This window comes from Suillus subaureus (assembly GCF_016647635.1).
Source record: "Suillus subaureus strain MN1 chromosome Unknown BJ212scaffold_7, whole genome shotgun sequence".
In the NCBI taxonomy this organism is placed as follows: Eukaryota; Fungi; Basidiomycota; class Agaricomycetes; order Boletales; family Suillaceae; genus Suillus; species Suillus subaureus.
In genome coordinates, this window is record NW_024538563.1 from 1 (window position 1) to 21,401 (window position 21,401).

Genomic DNA, 21,401 nt, shown 5'->3' on the forward strand with positions numbered 1-21,401 from the left:
TGATGGCTGACTCTCTGCGCTGACGTTCTATCTAGCACTACTAGCCGCACTAGTGTTCGTCGCACGAAAGCCGCTAATGTTGATGCCATTGGCGGCGTTTTGGAAATTGGGATCGAAGTGAAATATTGCAGAATATAGCCCAGCACAAAGATTGTGATACAACAGTGCTAGTATGATTACAAGTCAAATATCAATGTTGGCCAATTCGGGAGGACTGGGGTATTTACCTGATGCACTGATTCCGAGTCGGAATGTGCGTGCTCCGAGTTGTACATCTGAGTTACTGTACATGGTTGACATCGGTGCCAAGCAGTAGACAAGTGCACAGGACTCGGGATTCGCATGAGAATGAAGGTTGTCGTACTTTGGACGTCGGAAAGGTCAGTTCTGAGTCCAGAGGACATGGAAGCATTGAACTCATCCTGAATGGTGCCGGTGAAATTTGAGACTTCGAGGCACAGATAGGATCAGTGCCATAAACGGAAATAAGATTTGCAGCCCGAAAGATGGAGCTAACAGTGTTGTTACCCCACCCAAGTAGTATACACGTAGGAGCGAGAGCTTGATCATGAGAAAGAGAGCAGGATTACTATAAGAAGCTAGGAACTCATCTACGTATCAGGTTAGAAATGCTTTCCCCATCCATCGGTCCGAAAGGACTGTGACTCGAATGGCCCGGCTAACGATCGCACGCGCGCCGACAAATTAATCAAGTGACGGTGTATCATTCACTAGAGACCGTACAAGAATCTTAGTCAAGATATCGCATCATCAGTCGTAAGGAGGTAACCGTAATCTACATAGAAGATCAAGTATGATAGGTATCGCAAAAGTCAGGAGGTATCGCAGAAAGTATAATGAAGCATTCAGTTCACAGAGATGAATAAGTAAGGAAAAAATCGCATCAATAGAATAGCTCTACCCCAGCGCTTGGAAGAGAACGCATCTCATAGCGCTGGATCATCTCAAATCTCGGCCCTGATTCGTTCTTGAAACCATGGTGTAGGCGTGCTCATCGCGTCCTCAGAGCCAGAAGTGACAGTCGTTCTCGTCACCTCTGTATCATCACTCGTTACCGTTGTACCACCCACACTACGGATCGTTGGTTGGGAGAGCGCTGAACGAGTGGAGAATGAGGGCATAGGACCAAGGATCGACGTGCGGCTGCCTGGCTCTGCGAACTGGTCCTCAAATTCCTCAGTGGCGCGGGACATATACTGCGAGGGATCTGCATATCCAAACGCGCTCACAGATGGTGAGATAGGACCAAACGGTCGACTAGAATTTAGCGATGCAGAGGACGTAGTTGTTACACGTGAGTGGGCGGAATTTGCAGAAGGACGAGAGGAATTGGACCCTGAGAGATTGAAAGCACGTGCGAAGGATGTGGGTGCTGATCCTGAAGATGAACGTGCAGAGTAGGGGCTTAGGTGCGAACGCATAGAGTGCAAAGACCCTCGCTCAGAGACCAAGGGATTCCCTTGATGGATGACTTGGGGCTGTATCGCCAAATATCGTTAGTCCAAGATTCTCAACAGTGGTCTCCAAACTTACAGTTCCAAACGGGGTTCTCTGTTCACTTGGGTCTGGTCCTTCACTGACACCAAGGAAGCCACCAGCTAAGTTCCTCCAACCATCACCTGCTCGTGGCGGCTCAGCATCGAGAACATCGATTGTGATACCGGCGCCATTTGACGAGCCCGTGATAACGGACAACGAGTCTCTCCATGCATGGCGACTGGACAATGGGACAAGACCTGGCGGCAAAGGTTTCCCGCTCGTCGAAGCAGATGAGAAAGGTGCTGGTGCTGGTATATCCAGAACGTCGATGCCTGTGGGAGACAATGGGCTGGGACCCCTACTACCCAGCGAATCATATGGATCATCATATGCTGGTGGTGCTCCACTCGGCATAGAAAATGCAAAGTCTGTTGCAGGCACTGCGCTTGCCCTCTGACTCGCAGGCGTGATTGCTCTGGAAGGAAGGGAAACTGGGGTGCCCATACGGGAGACTGCGTCATGGTACACCGTATTTCCAGATACTGCGCTCTTAGCGCTCACGCCTGACATCGGACGTTCTCCAGCAGGGGTATGGCCTACACCAAGCCTGCGGCCGAGCAAAGATTGAACTGCCTCGGCGTCTTTATCTGATCCCCTGCGCGAGTTTGATCCGCTGCGAGATGACGAAGATCCAAACCAGCTCCTTCGCAGACGAGAGAAGGAGTTACGCCAGCTGCCGGGTCCTGCGACAGGCTGGGTATTCGTGGAGTCGTCATCTTGCGGGCTGCGGGAACCGAGCTCCTGGACGCGTACGCGGCGAGCAGTGAAGACTTTTGAGTCCTCCAGGTCACTCGTTGGGTAAGAGGCACTGCGGACGGATTTTTCCTTTTCATTAAGTAGGGAGCGGTCTGAAGGTTTACGGGTAGCTGTGCCCTCGAAAGGTGGGGGTGGAAGTAGGGGGGCGATGTGCTCAGGCAGAGAAGGATGACTTGAGCTATACATGCGCGGTCGGGGTATGTCTTCGAGCTCTTCATTATCTTCAATGCGGAGGAGCTCTCCGGGAGGCATGATGTGGCTTAGCATTTCGTTGCTGGCGTGGGCAGGGATGCCATCACCACTGTATGCCTGTCCAAAGTTTCCTGAGCCAGGCAGGACGACGCCATAGTCAGTCGAAGCCTGGGAAGATCTTGTTCGGTCGGAGCCCGTGCTCCCTACAATACGGGGTGGCGCTGCACCGGGCGGAAGAGAAGATACTGGACGTGGACGACGTTCAGGATCGGTAGCGGTGCTGCGACGGAGGAAAGAATCTGCTTCGTCATCACCACTGTCGCGAGGAGAACCCAGACCGGCTGGACGGTTCTCCTCGTCGCCGGTTGGATCTGGGGTAAGAACATTCCATCCTGTCCATATAGGTGTGATAGCTCTGGAGTCTCGTCGACGGGAGTTCCAACGGACAAACCAGATAAAAAGCAGAAGCAAGATGATGAACAAGATGATGGCACCGATGATAATACCGATGAGGGCTCCTTTAGATAAGGAAGTTGCGTTCGAAGAGTGATTTGACGTGGCAGAGGTGGAAGGGGATGTAGATGTAGAGGCAGACGTAGATGTAGACTGATAGGATGATGAAGAGGAAGTAGGTGTCGCAGTGGATGTTTGGGTGGAGGTAGAGGATGTCGCAGTGGATGAAGTCGTTAGAGAAGAAGTTGATGCTGCTGGCGAGGTGAGGCCACCGTAAGTCCAAGCGCCGTCACTGCCCAAGGGAATCTGGAAGGCAAAGATGTCAGTATGGATGCACAATGTATAACCATCTCAAGCGCATTTGCTCAAGGGAACCTCGGGCATGTATCGGTAGAAACGAACGTGAAAGCAAGCAAAAAGGGTACTCACACTTGGACCGTAGTAAGTGAGTGGGAGCTGAAGGGTGGTCTCGCTCGTTATAGTTTGCCCTGCGGCATTTGTGTACACGGTAGTTGACAATGTCATCCATGACGGTAACTGTTGAGTGGCAGCCATGAGTTGTACAAGCGTATCGAACCCTCGTTGCGGAGAAGGTAGTCGTAATAAGAGTTAATGAAAGTGACTTTGCACCCTGTTTTTAAATCACAAACGTGTAACACAGGATAAGTCACAAAAGCGCGCACAAGAAGATTGGATAAATCGCAAGAATTATCCTTATAATGAAGTCGTGAGATAACGCAAGGAAGTAGAAAGAGCAGTGAACCTAGTGAACACTAGTAGAAAACCAGTACCAGGTGGTTCAGCAAGTCGCGGTTCATTATCGTCACGTGCGTTGAGCTTCTATTCACGTGATTAGATTACCCACATGGACCCACAGTACTAATACTACCGCGTCCCTTTGCCCAATCTGTCCGACCAAGGTATTAAACCTGCGTGTGCCCACAAATTTATATCTGGCCACCAAATACAACCAAGTACTACCGCTTACCTTTGCATCGTACTAGTACTCTGAATCATGTCTCCTCTCACCCAAATTCAAGTACTATCTTTTCCCAATGCCTCATCTATTACCGTCTCTTGTCAACTGCTCATGATTCGCGCTATATTACCTCGCATCGCATGTTGTCACACTTCCTATCCTCTTCTATCGCTTCCTGTCATCCCGCTACCAAACCATCTATCAAATATGCTGACGCGCTCCCAACTCGAAGCCACCTACTGCATCTTTTTAGAACCTCTACCTGACAAACGCGCAGTCAGTTGCTAGAGGGGCGCAGGTGTTTATGCAATGCTTTCTTACACGTTATCATTCAAATTGGCCTATCGTTCAGCTCTGTCGTCCTCGTGATGCACAAGCCCCAGCAGGTTTCCGTGGATTGGTAGACGGGTCGTGATGCTCAAGAAGTGTCCCTCCAGATACCGTTCGAAAGGTTGGTCAGTGTTGTTGTACGCCTCCCTAATGCCTGAAGAAGTTACCAGATCTCGTCAATGTACTTCGTGGAAGATCTTCCAGTCCAATGTTTTCCACCCGTTTTTGGGAGATCTTCAGTGGAGCCCGGTGGGACAGTCCAGGTAAGCCTGGCTTATATCACTTCTTTGTCGTCCCGAATGTAACGTAGCAGTGAAGACGACTCGTGTTTTCAATTCACATAGCAATGATGTGATACAGCAACAGGCTAAGGTAACGTCCTCTCCTGATGACATGTCAATTTATCCAACAAGAACTCGCTGAGAAACCAACTGAATGCTTTTGGGCCTCCTCGCATTCTTCTGGGCAGAACAACAGCCTTACCCTGCAATCATTTGCCCATGCCATGACGATGGATCTTTTTTTTCTGGAATGCTGACACAACATCCTGTCGCTTCAAAGTACATATGTTCTTCCTTGCGAGCCTTTTTCGCGAGTATTTTTAGACGCTTGCTGACCACTTCAGCTCAATAATATCACCCTTGAATCTCAATAACGCGTGTCGTCTTCCATTACACTCAGTTTTCAAATGCGGGATCCGTAGTAAACCAGTTATCCATGGTGCCCTGTAAGGATATGCATGGCCACTCGCCGATAATATACTAGAGATCCGTCCACGCTGCACCCCGGTTCCGACGTGCAGGGGTCGTAACGAATTCACCCCACATTGCGCTTGCAGCTGTGGTCGGGCGATGATACCTTCCCCACACACCACGAAAAGTTCACCCACTCTTGTCGACCTCTTCGTATAAAAAGCTTGGGTTTCTACTCCTTACCATCAACAGTCTCCTCTACCGCCATGGTTTGCAACCCTGCACCTTGAGTATCACTCAGCCAATTCTGATCTTCGTTGACTAATTTTTCTCTCCTCATCAAACCTATGAGATATTTGCCACTTTCCCCACTATTATCGTTACAACTCAATGCCCCATCTTCATGGGATACGCTGTTGTTTGGATCGTCCATGTTTTTTCGTGCACTTGTTATTGTTTGCTTCCGGTTGCTACTTGACTAATTCATTGCGTATCGCAGTGTCTAGGTTGTATCGTGACCGCTGGGCGCTGCTGATCTAGAGCCATCACGATTCCATGCGGTCAGATCGATGATGATCCTCTGTCCCAGATCTTCCTGCCGACGTTGTTAATATGGCGGCCGCAGCTCCTCACGTCACGTTCCATCTGGACTTCATTGATCTCTTCCGCAGCTTCAGCATGATCGAGACTTGCGATGGGTGCGATCATTTTACGTCCTCGTCTCACGTATACTTCCCTGGTCATTGCATCCTTACATGCTTATTCGATATATGTGCTTCGCCACAGCGGGTACCCGCGGGGAACTATCTCTTTCCTATCCAGTGGCACCCCAGGCCTCCAAGTCATGTCCAAGAAGACCAGCGACCTTACACATTCCCTATCGATCCCGGGACTCAGACTGATTGGATCCCCCGGTAACCCCTCGTGCATCATCGATCACTTGGAAGATGGTTTGTGTGATGCAGCTCACCTCGTGGATGTTAGAGGGGATGACAAGGATAAGGTATGTGTCGCTATTCTACCAATGGCTCATGATCCGCGGACCTCACCTTGTCACGCATTATCGAAAACCTTACCACTAGCCGGTCATTCAACCTCCCAAATCTGCAAATTACCCAGGACGTAGACGACTTGCAGAATGGCTTGTTTTTATGCAAACTGATTCCCCCTTCATGGGGATTTTTGCCGGTATGTGCGAAGCTATTATAATGGCTCTAGTGTCCGAACCTCAATACCCATCTTGCATAGGTTTCAAACGTATATATGACCTCAAATGACATTGACAATATCCCTCCTGCAAATTCTAGCCTCATACCGCATGATCTGGAACTTCCAATGAGCGCCTTAGAACTCTACACTTCAGCCATACCTGATGGTAGTCTAGTCTACATCGCGTCTCATGATTGGGTCCCGAACTTGCTTGCTGACGCTATCTTCGCTGAAGTAATGTGTAGGTCATGGGGACTCCCAGGTTTCGTTGAGAATATGGTCCCTGACTGGAGCATATAATTGAGGATGGTGTGTCGCTCTCTACTGTGAGCAAGATGTCGGTTGAACGAGGTTCTCAGATTAACAAGCGCCGATACGCTGCGCTCAACGGAGATGTCGCATGACCTCCTATCCCTGTCATATCTTTGTAGTATGAATAGCATCAATCCGCAAAACGTGGAGACGGAACAGGAGGGCGTTGGTAATGAAGCGGCGTGGTTCAGGAAAGCATAGACCCCTCAGGTAATAATTTTATCGCAGTCAAGCTTGTTATGCTAGTGGACTCTGCTACGCTTTTCGTGGCCTCTTGTCATTTCTTCCATGTCGCCATCTCTCGCAAGCCCACGCAGGATTTCGTCAATTTCTCGCATGTCTCAGCCTTTCTTCTGCACTCTCCACCCAGTCCATACGCATTCTCCTATTCAGCTTGTCCCAGTAACCAGTATCACAATTCAATGTTCTGTCTAATTTGTGACTTGTTGCGTATCATTTCGTGCGCTTCTTGTTGTTTGTTTAGCCTGCTTCGCCATCACCTTGCTCATTATGGTACCTATTAGGGTGCGTCGTGATCACTCCGCGTTTCTGGTCATTGACATTTTTAGCTTAGGGTTAGCATCACGACTTCACGCGGTCTAATCCTCTCCGTCTCTAAATCTCACTTTGACATTGTTAGCGTGGTGATTGTAGCCCCCCTATTGTATTTCATCTTGATTTCTGGCTACGCCTTCATCCGTTTGGTTATACATCGTGCCTCATTCACCGCGGTTTCACCCTGCCTGCCGCTTCTGAGCTGGAGTCCTCTTCCCTCTGCACCGACCAAATCGGTTGATCCCAGATCCATCTTCACCCCCGCCCAGCCTTGGGAGGGTCCGTTTGTTGTCCCCTCTCGATATACTGTCGTCATCCTCAGCCACACCGTGAAATTACTCTGCTCTGACGAACAGATTCATTTTTCATCGGTAATTGAACTGTGTCACGGCAGCTATACTTTTCTCCATCACTTTGGCACTTGGCTAGCAGTGTCCATCTTCGCTTGACTTCATGCCTCATTGCCACACCCGCTGCAACCTGCATTCTATATCTTCGATTTGGCGATGCAGGACGGATCATTCTCCCCTTTTCACTTCCCATTCTGTCTGTCCTTGACAATTCTGATTATAGGGAACGGAACGCCCCTACTTTCCAAGTCGGTGATTTCTTCTGCTACTGTCTCCGAAATCTGGATTATCGCATGCATCCATACCCATCCTTGCTTCTGGTGTTTCCATTGTTCCCCGCTTGTTTGGGGCTTGGTCATCATTAACACTGTCTACTTTTGTTTGAGCTCTATCGCCGCCTTGCATCGATTTAAAGCGGTGAGCTCGTGGGCTTCGTATGTAGATGCTGCGCGTGTGATGCGACGCTTCTCTTTAACCGCTCAGCCGCATGTGTACACAGCTCGTAAAAATGCTGTGCATGCAGTATCTGACAATGACATCCTGCCTAACGCACTGGCGGAGTCTTCCCGCTAATCGAAACTGAAGTGTCGGTCAATTGTGACATCAAGTTATCATATGATATTGGAGTAGGCATGATAATCTTGTCGTCTAGTAAACATAGGCGTCTAAGTATCCGATTTCTGACTCATACTTCTTTGTGTCCCATAAGCAGATCCCGAACTCGACCTTGACAGGAAAGCCGTTGACGTCATACTCGGAGATCGTAACCGCCGAGTTGGCGTAACGACCTTCAGGAAATTATCCGCGGGGATCTTATCTGTATGCCATCCTCTAGGAGAGTAACTGGATAGCGATTCGGGGGGTGTCATATCTTGTGGATCATGGGATGGAGTCATAGGAGTGAGGCATAAGAATGTTGACCATATACGAATACTGCCGTCGTGCCCGCCTACGGCAAACGCGAAAGGGTCGCCTGCGAAGCAATTGCATGATATACAAGTCAAGTCCTGATCAGGGGTCTTAGGGTAGATGTGATGAAGAAGATTAGCAGATTCTCGATCCCAAATGAGGATATCTCCAGCTACACAACGTCGTTAACAGAGATAAGGAAAAATCAGCACAAAATCATACCTTTTCCGGCGCAGAGTATGAACTGATCGTTCTTGCCGCCAAACGTTGATCCAACATATTCAATGGAGACTGGAGACGAAAATGCGTGGCGAAATGTGAGTCTCGCACAATTACGGGTAGCCCGACCCCGGCCCCCGACCAAATCCATCTTCCAAAGCTGAGGAGGGGACTGTAGTTCAGAGCATAAGTAGAAACCATGTTATTTTTCGTCGCGAGCTACGAACCTGATCCCCGAATGAAAAGAGGAGGTGAGTGTTGTTTCTTGTCAATTTAACGTCGTTTACATCCTGAAAGAGTGGTATTTGACTTCGCAGGTTGCACGTCAGGCGCGTTGTTATTGAGATGTAAGCAACCAGCGGCTCACCATTCACATAGACCTGTACGCGTATTATACACTGAAATGCCCGTGAGCTGTCATTGACCTTCACATGGGTGGGTTACTTGCCTATAACGCGCTTTTCTACTCTCGCAGGACGACTTGGATGGAGACCGTTAGGCGCTTCCCCTATGGGACCAATGCCTATTATACGATGGCCGTCCGAAGTGACAACGATCTGTCGAAGTTGGACACGCCCGAAGCTGTAGGTTTCAAGGACCTTTTCGAATGCTTCGTATTAATTTTGGCTTCGAAAATGTGGTATTTACCTCCCCATCTTTATCCTAAGGAATGTTACGTTTCACGATCTTGAATGATTTGGATAAGACGTACTAGTTTCACAATTTCACTCCCCTCGACAGACAGGATAGACACTTATCGATCATTAGGTTTTGGAAGTGGCGCACGGAGTTCAATATTACTTACTATCTCCAAGAGGCACCCAATGCAAGAACTTGACTATATGTGGTCGACGAATTGTTTTCAAGCAAATGCCATCCTGGGATACTGCTTGAGAACAGAACAGAAATCTTAAATTACAACTCACTTTTGTCCAGATTTTGATGCCGCGGGGAGACCTGGTTAACAAGTGGCTACCACTCGAGGACCTGTGAAGATAATCAATCGTTGTGATGGCAATAACAACGTCACGCAAATTCACGGACCAGAGTATTTGCTCCGTGAAGCCTCTCTCATGGTGAAGAACATGGTGATCGGCGGACGGTTCCTGCACATGACGGTCAGGTTCTTCAAATTTTGTTGTGAGACTAGTAAGTGAAACAGCACTCACGGCGACCTTGAAGATGCATGCTGTTTTATCCCAGCTATAGTCAACGCGTAATGTAAACAACGGAACTTGATAAGAGGACCTCTGGAATTACCTTGCCGTCGCGAGGTACTTCCCATCCGGAGAGAATTGCAAGTCTCTCACGAGTGCTTGATGAGGCGAGATGTCTTCTGTGCATTCCAAATTCCGCAACTTCTGGGAGAGAGTAGAAAGACCGTAACGTCGAATTACTTTTCCTCCTATCGAAGGGGTGTTGGAAGCAGGGCTCGGATGCAGCATCCAATCAAGAGATTGCGAGCCATAAGTTCTCGGGTATGACTGCATCGATATAACGGTCCGAACAGCCCTCTTAAAGCGTTCTCGAGCACGACATCTTCTAGCCTCATCTTGCTCCTCTGGCGTTCCCTCCGAGACAATTGATACCACATCCTCCAGAGACGAGGGAGATACTAAGGAGACGCCGCATGAGGTCGGAGCTGCGCTCTGGACATTTTCATCATCTGTCGTTCTCTCAAATGATTTGGCAGGAGGGGGTCGTCGAACGTACAAAGGAAGTCCACGGAAACTTGAGTAAAGACGGTGGGTGATCGTCCGTATGGGCGCAGTGATATGATTGATTGTTTCCAACATGAGGTCCTCTAGCCATATGTGTCCTTGGTGGTATATGAATACAAATCGTTCTGACACAATCCAGCACAAGGAGGAAGCCAGTCCGATAGATGTAATGGTCTGTCACGACTGGATAAGAGCTCGTCGTATGTCAGGAAAAGCAATAAACTTACTGCGAATATAGTGATCAGGATGGGCGTGACCATATTCTACAAACCGACAAATAGTAAGCCACTTTGTCACAAAAAGCAAGGATTCTTACGGACATCACTTATCGCGTATGTGACCAAGATGAGTCCCACAAAAAAGCACATGACTGCATTGACGAGTAACACGAGAGGGGATCGCCTGATCCATGTTAATAGCCACCAGGGTACTCTGTGATTTGGCGAGCGGCTTAATTTCCAAGTCATTATAACTTAAGCGGACGAAAATAATGAGGCGCTCACTGTATGGCCTGCGTCCACGCCAAACCAAGTAGACTGGTCGCTATGGCCGTAACGCTGAAAACTAGCGACGAAAACCAAAATGCATTTACAGATATTGCCAGCCCAGAGCTGGCGTTATGATATGATAGTTGTAAAAGTGTTGCGGTGACAACCGAAAATATAGTACCAAACGTTGCCAGATTGGAAAGATTAGAGGCCGCATACTGTTGTGAAAGCTGAATGGTTGGGACGCCTACATCCGCCATTTCAGTTGCCAGTAAACACCTGTTTTAAAATTGTAATTACCGATATCTATGAACATCGACAAGTTTGATGCTACAACGTCTATATGACTTCCGATTTCCGCTGTAAGTCCGTGGACATATTGTTGCACAGAAGCAAGCCGAAAATGGCCTATGTGAAGGATTCAACTCAGCAACTTTGGACATTGCGTATTTTGTCGTACCTTTATACTCTGTCAGACAGGAAGCCCGATACTGAATTTTTGTTAAGCCAGTGTCACGGTGAAAAAAAAGAGCACTTACTTCGAGTTCTGCTATGAAGGCGTGGACCGAACTATTCACCGCATCATCCCTGAACTCAGGGAAATCGTTCAAACTATGCAATAGCATGCGGAGATCTCGCGCAAACCCTTCAAATTCCTTAGGGATGGCTTCAGTCGCGAGTCCATCCTCTGCAATGAACGCTTGAAATTCGAGAGCTTCGTGGTTAGCCTTGCCACGTCGATCCATGATATTTGGGTTCACGAGCATTTCTCTGGACTGGCGTGCGATCCTCCGAGGAAATAGATTGGCTGTATTGTCGCGGAAGATGAACAATAGTCGAACGAGCCGTTCACGAAGTCTGGATGCAGCCAGTAGCAATGCAGCCGAGCTGCCCAATTGACGGGCGCCGTTATCAAAATTACGGAGCTGGAAGGACGTGTAAATATAACGATATTTCACAAAAAACTACTGACCTCTTTGTCCAATCGTTCAACGCGCCTTTCGGGGCGTGAAGAGGTCAACCATGGTCAGTAAAAAAAGCGAGTGGTCAAATGGATCACTCACTTCTCAAAATTATTGAAGGTCTCTATACCTTCTAAAATGCGCTTTTCTTCCGAGCTGATCGGATCTTAAAAATGGTCAATGGAAAAAGCCCTCAAAATAGATATTCTCACATTGTTTCTCCTTGTCTGTACTCTCTTGCGGTTTTCCCTCGACTGTCGCAGAGTCGCGAGCGACAATCTCTTTTAGCACTTCGAGAAACTCATGTAACGTTTCTTTGCGCTTCGAGTCCAAGGTAAGCTCAGGATCTGTTGCGCGACAGTAAGCAAGACAACGTGATCTATAGTGTTTTAAAAGTACCGGGAGGCATAATGAACCCAGAAGGATCTTAGGAACGACGAGTCTCTCGTTGAAGAATGATGAATTTAAATTGGAGTACGTAGTCTTTATAACACAGATACCTTTAAGGTCCGCATATCCTGAAATGGAATACGGGAATAGACTTGACGCAGCCATGAGGTCGATTAAGAGGCCGCAATGAGAAAGTTATCCCACAGCGGATGTCCGTCACGTCGGGAAAGCAACGTTTCCCTAAAGGTCCACGACCAGATGCACCGCGGAAGGACCAAAGGAACTGCTGTAAGGGGCCGGATTGCACAGCCAGGCGTAAGGCAGTGGTGTTAATGGTTTCAAAGGACAACGGAAGCTATCTTCCCAAATTCTGGCCATTGGATCCACAACTGGCAGATGCCATGAGGTATGCCGTATTACTTCTTGCACAAATTAACTGTGAAGTAACCTCAGGGACAATACGGCCGATGGCAGAGCATCCTGCTATATGATAAGAAATCAGGAGGATATTGTAGAAAACGATCCATCAGTACTCCACTTTATCTCTATCACCCGGTTAAACATGACATGTCCGAGACCTTGGTCAAAGACTTTAGTCTTTTGCAAGATTTCCAAAGCGAAGCATTCGTACCTCAGGATAGGATCCACGAGAGAGAGATGGCTGCGGCCCTATCCTTTTGGCCATCAACAGCAACCGGGAGGTACCTCTCCTCGTTAATATGAACTTCCAATGAGGTGTTGATTTATGAAATCGCAATCAGCCTAGGTAGCTAATTTTTATTTCAAATTCTTACCTAGATAAGCCTCGTCTCTTCGAGGTGTAAACCTTTCAATCATGTAGTGGTGCTGATCAGGCCACAACGTTCGTATACGGCTTGGACCAATGGACTCTCTTGTTGCGTGAACGTTGCCTCTTCGCTAACATAAAGTCATTAGTACTATGTAGCCGCGACTTGTCGCGACACCGAGAAACACATGACAATACACTGAGCTCATATGACAACACACTGAGCACATAATGACAATTGAGCACAGCAACATATCGTCTGTATGACTTGTGGTGCGACCTAGGCCTAACAGTCTTCACAGGGACCGGTGATTACTTGCACCAATGACTGGACGCCTGGATTTCATCGTGCAGCGAACACTTCTCCTGTTCTATGCTGAAAAAAGGTCTTCTGATAGCGCGCCACGGTGATTTGTGCACGAGGTATCCTTGCTTTGGTAGATAGAAGTCGTTAGAATCGGAAGGAAGACCTTCTATCAGTGTGACCAAACAGATAAGGTGCATTAAAGCATTGACGCCTAAGCCTTGCGTCACAAAGTTACTGGATAAACACAAGGCTGCCGCAAGCACATTGTGAGTGTGGGGACTTAAGAAATTGCCGCACCTTATTTGTTAGTAGTGTGGGAATTGCTGCAATTGCCGTCTGCAGGCTGGCACTGGCAAAAGTAGCCTAAGACCTTCTGAGGCTTATCTTAGCATGAGGGGAAGACGACGTCTTCACTTGAGGCAAGAGTGCTAATTTCGTGCACGTCTGACAACGTACTACATTCGCAATTGCAATTGGGTACTGCTCATTATGGGGCGTCAGTTTTGTCACTATCGGCGCTCTCTCTTCTAGCTTGTATGGCGTTCCCCTCCGCATCAAGCGTACGATTAAGCGGAAAATGCGCCGGGTTTACATAAATCGTCTCCGTTGGCTGAGGAAACGAGAGTATTCTTAAATGTGGGCCCATATCTCTGCTACACCAGCAGCCAATGTTACTTAGGAGTCCAATATTATTTGGATTTTGTTCAGACTTGCCTTGGTGCTTCCTGACTTAGAGAAAAATCTTCATGTCCGATTCCGACATGTTTACCGTTCACTTCACCTTGAGATTAAAGAAAAAAAATAGGATTGCGATTTTGCAAATTGACATTTGAAAACTAGAATCGCTGAGTTTCACGAAGCACATGCATAATCTCATATGAAGTCCATTCTTTTCAGCATAGGAGGTGAAAAGGCACGTCGTGCAAGCATCTCACCGCAGCATTAACCACACAGCTTCGATTTACTTCCCCCGGCAAATAGCGATCAGATCTGTCCTGGCCGATCCCAATCCTCGCCTTAAATGTTCGGTGAGCTGAGCCTGTTCCTCACGGCGATCGCGCACTTGGTCGTCCAGACGGGAGTAAAGACTGACGTTGGCTCTGTATAATGATCAGGAGGCATGATCATGATCAGTAACTCCACCACAAGACAGGGACATGAGATATTTGAAAAGGCACGCACGTGAGGTTCTCCTTGACGGAGTCAATGATATCTTTAAACTGGTTAACAATTTCTACACGACTGCGGTTAGCACCCATTTGAACAACAAATCAAATGTTGTGTGAACGAGAACTTGTCGGAAATTTGATGGGCAGAAAGGGGCAGAAGCAAGACGAAGCAAGGGGACAGGGAAGCAACCGCGCACCTTCAGAGCCTTGAAGCCACTCTTCCCTCGAGCAGGTGGACCACTTCTGAACAAGGCCCATGAAAGTCTCCACATTCAGGAACGTATCCATGTTTGCGAACAAGCCATCAAGAGATATTTCCTCCGCGGCACCCGCGCCAGGTTGGCCCGTGGGAGGTGAAGATTGACGAACCGTATCGTCATCAAGATCAGGTTGCAGTCGAGTGTGGTCGACGCCGGAGTGGCTACTGGCGTCAGCACGGCCATCTGACAATTCATGGGGAAACTCGTCGATCCTGACCCGTTTGACTCTACCCATATATTCAATCTCATCAGGGGGTGAGAAATCGCCCTCGTCCTCCTGAGTGCCTTGGATAGTGCGCTTCACCCTGCGTAACATGGGATGAGCGGCAACGTTTGTCCTGCGAGTGTCAAGTAGCGCTTCGTCCCCGTTTGCTGTCTCTGGCTCGACGTCTTCATGGATTCTCTCTAGGAGTTGCCCGGGCTGCAACTTGGCTAGAGAAGATTTGTTGGAGCTGAATGTGTGTTCATCATCGTGCTCGCCACCGTGAATAGACCCATAGCTTGGGATAGGCGCTGCAATGACACGAGAAGTAGAGATCAACCCTGAGACGACACCCGCAGTGGATATATGCGCGTCTTTGAGACCAGATATAGTCAAATCTCCTCTGTGGGATGCAGAATTTGCGATAGGTGACGTGGGTCGAGCAAAGGATATGCCAGGATTGGATGATGGAACGAAAGGCGAGCCTTTTCCACGTAATGGAGAGCTAGACCTGTGTTGGGGGGCTAATGATTGTATATCAGGGCGATATATCCCGCTGAAACGCCCAGACACGCTAGATAACGACGCGTCTATGGCTACTTGATGATCTCCGGAGCCAGGTTTGCCAGCGAGTTTGTGCTTTCCGAATATCCCTGCAAAGCGAGCCTTCTTCTCTGAGTCCGTTTTTGGTTGCATTGATTCAGGTGCATTCTGGATACTGCCAGTACGTTGGGGCTGGCCTAGGGAATTTTGGTTACGGAGCGGCATATCAAACGGGTGTTCAGTGTCTGCATGGGCAGAAGCACGAGATGCTGAACGAGGAACAAAAGATTGGCGGGCGCTCATGACTATCGCTGTTTGTTGCGAACTAGAAAAGGATTGAAAATGAGATATCGATACCGTTGATATCGATTGACGCTTGATGTTATCTGATCAAGGTATGACTATCTGAGGTTTTGGATTGTTTGGATCAAAAGCTTTTGCCAAACAAACCGCACTTACGCATGAAAATGCCGAGAAGAAATCAACGTAAGTTATAACCGATGCCCGCGCGCGTCGCCTTGTTACTATGCATTTAATTCGCCGGGTGGAATATTTAATGATTTTGCCGTGTCGCAGTGAAGTTAACTTCGAAGGAGTAGTCACCTGTTATGAAGAGGCTGTATGTTCATGTACGGACTCGATGTCGACCATGATCGATCACTAATATTAATCCAACCATGCTGGAACGACATGGCGCTTTCCGGCCAATCAGTCACAGAAGTATTTGGTTTCGTGGCGACCGTGATGACGCGGAAAGGGATAGCTGTGGTTGCACTGCTATGTGATTTCTAGAAGGGTGGTTATTGGAATGATATTGCCTCGACCAGAAGTTGTTGTGTCTCAAGCATGGTCAATGTAACATATGCGTGCGTACATCACATCACACGAGGCATGCTCAAATTCAAAGAGAAAAAACCACCTCCACTTTCAACCCAACCACCCCTCCCCCTCGTCCATCCCATCCAGGTATTTCAGCGCGGCAAACGGGACATCTGAGTATGATCGGTCAAATTATAAATTACAATGGCGGAAAGAGTGTGAAAGACAAAAATTGACCTTGGAACAGGGGCTCTGTCCATAGCAATCACCATATTCCGCTTCACTGTGGATTTGACAGCAGCAAAGAGGCATGCTCCACAGCAAATGTGACCGCAAGGTGTCAGAGTCGCGTTAGTGGGAGGTGAGAAGCAAATGGGACATGTATAAGCGGATAGTGGCTCCGGTGCGGACGATGAGGAAGATGTGGCGTTCAGGGGAGAAACATGAGGGTTCTGACTTGTAGTTGGTTCGGGTGTGAACACACCCGTCATCTCTAGGGGAATGGGATCATCAATGACGATTGGGCGCAGCGAAGGCAGAGTTCGACGCGGTGACAATGTAGGGCTGACTACGACTACGTCGTCTGAAGGGACATCGGTAATTTCGGAGGCTAATGAAGATGTTCCCCTTTGATCCACGATGTCAATTTCAGTTCCTGCATCTGTGCCATCTGAGTAAGCTTGGGATACTGATGACTCTTGGGTGAGCGGTGGTTGGTCAACCAGCTCTAGATCCTCGTTTAGAGATGAGGATGATCCTAGCGTGAGATCGGGAGCCATGTTCCAACTCGACAGCAGTGAACTTGATGCGACCTGTGACGAGGTGTTTGCCTCTAAGATATTGTTTTCTGGGGGATTGGAGAGTAGACTCGGACATGATTCACAGAGCTGGTGCACGTCGTTCTGCTCTTCGCCACCGATATCAGTTCTGCGTCTCTTTCTCCTGTGATGCGGGAGATATTCTTCTGCATAATCTGCTAGCAACGTCGTATCTTCGCTTGGTCTTGGTCCGCCACTCTGTGAACGAGAAGCCTGCGAGCTACTCCTGGAACTGGTAGCAGAGCGCGGAAGACGGTTTCTGTTAGTAGATGGTGCCGGTAATAGCGGAGACAGTGTAGAAGACGTAGTCAGATCTATCATTTCTGAATTTTTGCGTTTTGTCGCCATCGTCGACGCTGATGAAGTCTGTGATGATCAGTAAGATGTAATAATATTATGAATAGAAGTATTCGGGGTCCTTAAGATGACACGTCGGTTAAGTTGATGCTCTGGCACTTGTTCACTACGACTATTAACTTGAGCTCGCTCTCCTACTGAGCTCACCATCATCGATGTCGGGGGAGAATAAGCCCTCCATACTCGACCAATTCGATGCTGCCGTTCCCCTTGCACATTTTGATGCATTCCCGAAACTTCCTTCAACCTACAAAGCCCGTTCAGAATCCCGTGGTTTCTTCACTCTTTTGGTCGCTCTCATCGCAATCCTACTTGTATTAAACGATATTGGAGAGTATATTTGGGGTTGGCCAGATTATGAATTCAGCATAGACTCCCAGGGCCAGTCCCATTTGGATGTGAACGTTGACATGGTAGTCAATATGCCTTGTCAATGTAAGCCCCTTCAGTCCGTCTATCACAGAACCTCTGCCTCTGAACCAGAGACTTGTCGCAGTTCTTAGTGTGGACTTGCGTGATGTAGTCGGCGACCGCTTACTCCTCAGCAGGGCGTTCCGTCGGGATGGTGTACGTTTGACTTTTCTTCCACAAGGCGAGCATTCATTTCATTCGCCTTAACAGACTCGTTTCGATATTGGTCAAGCAACGACTCTCAAGTAAGTCGTCATGACTACAGGTGCTTCCACCCCTTACTTTTCAATCGCGACTCAGGGAACATGCCAAAGCTCTTTCTGCTCGCCAGGCAATCTCGCAATCCAGAAAATCGCGTGGATTTTTCTCTTGGTTCCGCCGCGCTGAACCCGAGTTTCGCCCTACATACAACTACGAGACGGATGGAAGCGCATGTCGTATTTATGGCTCCCTACAGGTCAAGAAAGTGACTGGTATGTTGACCCTCCATGCTCCCGCTTCTCTTACTGATATATAACCAGCTAATTTACATGTTACAATGCTCGGACATGGCTATAATAGTCACATGCATGTGGACCACAGTAGTGAGTTGTCGCAACCAAGTTCAATGTTTATGGATACTACAATATTTTCAAGAGATGAACTTGTCCCATGTGATCACCGAGTTTTCGTTCGGTCCATACTTCCCAGATATCTCTCAACCCCTTGACTACTCGTTCGAGATCGCAAAAGAACGTACGTTTTTCCCCTCTCTGTTCGTACTCGGACTCATCGGCCAACAGCGTTCATGGTATACCAATACTTCTTGCATGTGGTTCCAACTACATACATTGCTCCTCGAAGTCGGCCTCTCGAGACAAACCAATACAGTGTAACTCACTACACCCGTAAGATGCAGCACAATGAAGGAGTCCCCGGCATTTTCTTCAAGTTCGACCTCGACCCGATGGTTATCACTATCCACCAGCGTACAACTTCGTTGGTGCAATTCATAATACGGTAGGGTGATTTTCTTGGTTCATTACTCAAAAATTGAAATATCTTCGTAGTTGCGTGGGTGTCATCGGTGGTGTTTTCACCTGCGCGCAGTATTTCGTTCGTGTCGCCATTCGCGCAGCGGATGCCGTCTCAGGGGCAGATGCCACACCGGGACTTGTGGCTGCCGAAGCTACGGGTGTGAAGCGAAAATGGGCCGGCGGACAACTACGTGTACGTTCCACTGCACAAAACTCGACGAACGTTGCCAGACAAGGCCCAAGCTGGGTCGTCGAGGGTTCCTCTTCGCCGTACGCATCCTACGCGAACACGCCCGCCTCAGGCGGATTCACCGGCCAAAGTCCATATCCATATTCACCATATTTATCTGCGCCTACCTTGACTAGCAGTACGAGCGTCCCACCGACGCCAGGAACAGGTGTCGGACTTGGCTTTGGCGGGGCGGCGTTTGGCCCGCCGCCAAGTGGGAGAGGGCATAGGAAGGGAAAGTCAGTTAATATTTCACGAAGTGTTAGTGGGGGTCTCAGTTCACCCTTCGCCGTTCCCTCACCGCTCATGTCCCCGGTTGTGGATGCACCAGGCCCACCACCCTCGGATAAGAAGGATGATTGACGGGATACTTAGTACAGTACTATGTACTACTACTGAAAGATTTCACTCGCCGGCTAGAGAGTTAGCTGCTAATAACAGCTCACATATAGCCAATATCTGAAGAGTGAGAGTCAGCAAAGAATCAGGTCCAGGTTTCACACTTGCCCACAATTCTTGTATAAGCAACATACAACTTGAAGTCAGATATTATTTTACATCTAAGATCCATGACACCCCAGCACAATGCCGTTCTGCCAACCGCTCTCAAAACACCTGCCATCCAGAAACTAGCTAACAAGCGCGTCATTCTCGCTTCTGCAAGCCCAAGGAGAAAGGAGATACTCCAAACCCTGGTACGAATCCAGCATTTCTTCAAGTCGACCTCTAGATGACATATAGACAGGGCTTAGCGCCTGAGGTTGTCCCATCGACGTTTGCTGAGAACCTCCCTTTCTCTTCGTTCGAGGATATTCATGAATATCCCGTTTCCACCGCGACCCAGAAAGCAGTGGAGGTGTATCAAAGATTACTGGTACGTTCGTTGCTTTCCATTCTACTCATATTTCCACAACTTGCACAAGACAGATGCGCCAGACGACCCGCCAGATCTCGTCATCGGTGGTATGTATCCTCTGGAAAGTTGCCAACTAAGCGAACCAATATTCTATTAGCGGATACCGTCGTCTTCACTCATGCCCTGCCATCGACGACGATTGAGATGGAGACGGGTGTGCGGCAAGAGCTTCTCGAGAAACCATCCTCGAAACAGGACAATATGCGCATGCTGATGGACCTGAATGAGAGCGTTTGTGAGGTTGTAACGGGTGTTTCACTTGGTATGTGAAAATTATGATTTTTAGAATTCTTCTGCTGTTCTGATCTCTGTTTCAGTATATCCAATCTTGAGTGCTCCTGGATATGAGATCAAGTATGGTATTGTATTTTTTCTTTGAGAGTGCCCCATTGACCGAATTGCCGTCGTACACACAGATCTATAGATGAGCGGACATTGGTGTTCTTCGGGGACAATCCGGACCATGTACTTAAGGCGTACGTGGACAGCGAGGAAGGCCTGGATCGGGCAGGAGGCTTTGCAGTCCAAGTTGGTCTCTCTCGAACTTGTGTATAACGTGATACTCACGCAGACGACAGGGTCGTGGCAACTTGCTCATTCGCAAGATTGATGGCGACTTTTACAACGTCATGGGTTTTCCTGGGGCGTCGTTTTTCAAGCTCCTAGACATCCTCGTTGAGGAAGAAGAGGACTTTCTCGCGATATAAATTCCCGTAAATAGGTAGGATGGAGCGCTTCTAGACTCTATGGCTGGGCAATGATAGACGACACGTGGATTTCCCATCTTGATTGCAAGTTGGAAGTCTCACGTACATAGGAGGATCCCATCGCAGTCCGGTCCCGCATGTGAAGTACATAGCTGGGTGAATCCTTCATTAATACGAAATGCGCATAGTGACTCGCACTGAGAAACGTTCTCATCTAACAAACCTTGCGTCCTTGAGACACGTACTCAAAATGTGTCCTGTATTTGGAGTACACATCTCACGGACGCAAGATTCTGAGGTCAAAGTCCGAGGATTATTCTAAAAAATTCACCACATCTTATATACGGCGAACGAGCAACAAAGGGAGGAAGTATGACAATATAGACCTATAACCGAGTGAAAGGCACATAAGGGCTATGCTATGATAAAGGGCCTCGTGTCGGCGAGGTAACTACGCGAAATGGTTAAGATGTGAAGAGATTAAATTTGCAAGTATAGAGTCTAGATTTCTCAGACGAAAGGAAATGTCAATTAGAATGTGCCCAATGTCATACCAGATGCCGAGAAGTGAAACTTCCTGAGTACTTATGCAAGGCCAGCACCAGATCAATCCACGAGGATGATGCTGGGCGGAATAGTCCTTACAGACAATTTTCGCTGCTGCTTGATCACGCAGTGGGGAACCTGAAGTGGGACAAGTATTAAACACTCAGTACTGCAGTCCTAGTGATCATCAGCTTGAATATCAATAATCTTACTACATATGGCCCATGCATACAAACC

The 21,401-nt window shown here is 48.2% G+C and overlaps 8 protein-coding genes across 8 annotated transcripts; 4 read left to right on the plus strand and 4 right to left on the minus strand.

Moving 5' to 3' along the window:
* Window positions 1–965: 965 nt before the first annotated feature.
* Window positions 966–3,516, minus strand: BJ212DRAFT_1477908 (uncharacterized protein; the record flags this gene model as incomplete). The annotated part of the gene is made up of 3 exons (XM_041339632.1): window positions 966–1,499; window positions 1,555–3,267; window positions 3,391–3,516. 3 exons carry the CDS (start codon window positions 3,514–3,516, stop codon window positions 966–968), a joined length of 2,373 nt encoding a protein of 790 aa, XP_041195876.1.
* A 1,948-nt stretch (window positions 3,517–5,464) lies between these two features.
* On the plus strand, window positions 5,465–6,884 carry BJ212DRAFT_1585910 (uncharacterized protein). Its single transcript, XM_041342380.1, has 5 exons — window positions 5,465–5,660; window positions 5,749–5,965; window positions 6,082–6,150; window positions 6,211–6,480; window positions 6,531–6,884. Exons 1-4 carry the CDS (start codon window positions 5,575–5,577, stop codon window positions 6,469–6,471), a joined length of 633 nt encoding a protein of 210 aa, XP_041195877.1. The 5' UTR covers window positions 5,465–5,574; the 3' UTR covers window positions 6,472–6,480; window positions 6,531–6,884.
* A 624-nt stretch (window positions 6,885–7,508) lies between these two features.
* On the plus strand, window positions 7,509–8,102 carry BJ212DRAFT_1335573 (uncharacterized protein). Its single transcript, XM_041334913.1, has 2 exons — window positions 7,509–8,028; window positions 8,080–8,102. The coding sequence occupies exon 1, from the start codon at window positions 7,545–7,547 to the stop codon at window positions 7,959–7,961; it is 417 nt and encodes a 138-aa protein (XP_041195878.1). The 5' UTR covers window positions 7,509–7,544; the 3' UTR covers window positions 7,962–8,028; window positions 8,080–8,102.
* On the minus strand, window positions 8,054–12,242 carry BJ212DRAFT_1265522 (uncharacterized protein; the record flags this gene model as incomplete). The annotated part of the gene is made up of 19 exons (XM_041330494.1): window positions 8,054–8,469; window positions 8,520–8,688; window positions 8,744–8,878; window positions 8,972–9,126; window positions 9,225–9,269; window positions 9,322–9,394; window positions 9,443–9,503; window positions 9,561–9,622; window positions 9,686–9,719; window positions 9,777–10,411; window positions 10,465–10,500; window positions 10,558–10,687; window positions 10,741–10,972; window positions 11,026–11,133; window positions 11,186–11,216; window positions 11,265–11,651; window positions 11,699–11,723; window positions 11,790–11,853; window positions 11,900–12,242. 19 exons carry the CDS (start codon window positions 12,240–12,242, stop codon window positions 8,054–8,056), a joined length of 3,141 nt encoding a protein of 1,046 aa, XP_041195879.1.
* Window positions 12,243–14,132: 1,890 nt separating this feature from the next.
* On the minus strand, window positions 14,133–15,648 carry BJ212DRAFT_1477911 (uncharacterized protein; the record flags this gene model as incomplete). The annotated part of the gene is made up of 3 exons (XM_041339633.1): window positions 14,133–14,271; window positions 14,354–14,405; window positions 14,538–15,648. The coding sequence occupies 3 exons, from the start codon at window positions 15,646–15,648 to the stop codon at window positions 14,133–14,135; spliced, it is 1,302 nt and encodes a 433-aa protein (XP_041195880.1).
* A 598-nt stretch (window positions 15,649–16,246) lies between these two features.
* BJ212DRAFT_1224349 (uncharacterized protein) lies at window positions 16,247–16,706 on the minus strand (the record flags this gene model as incomplete). The annotated part of the gene is made up of 2 exons (XM_041329432.1): window positions 16,247–16,337; window positions 16,402–16,706. Coding segments are annotated over 2 exons (396 nt in total), but the record flags the coding sequence as incomplete, so codon positions are not given.
* A 740-nt stretch (window positions 16,707–17,446) lies between these two features.
* BJ212DRAFT_1335594 (endoplasmic reticulum vesicle transporter-domain-containing protein) lies at window positions 17,447–19,494 on the plus strand. The gene is made up of 8 exons (XM_041334914.1): window positions 17,447–17,774; window positions 17,836–17,906; window positions 17,961–17,995; window positions 18,051–18,223; window positions 18,272–18,334; window positions 18,387–18,485; window positions 18,533–18,749; window positions 18,800–19,494. The coding sequence occupies exons 1-8, from the start codon at window positions 17,495–17,497 to the stop codon at window positions 19,356–19,358; spliced, it is 1,497 nt and encodes a 498-aa protein (XP_041195882.1). The 5' UTR covers window positions 17,447–17,494; the 3' UTR covers window positions 19,359–19,494.
* On the plus strand, window positions 19,495–20,857 carry BJ212DRAFT_1335603 (Maf Ham1). The gene is made up of 7 exons (XM_041334915.1): window positions 19,495–19,690; window positions 19,741–19,869; window positions 19,919–19,958; window positions 20,009–20,173; window positions 20,229–20,265; window positions 20,328–20,439; window positions 20,490–20,857. The coding sequence occupies exons 1-7, from the start codon at window positions 19,565–19,567 to the stop codon at window positions 20,616–20,618; spliced, it is 738 nt and encodes a 245-aa protein (XP_041195883.1). The 5' UTR covers window positions 19,495–19,564; the 3' UTR covers window positions 20,619–20,857.
* Window positions 20,858–21,401: the final 544 nt, after the last annotated feature.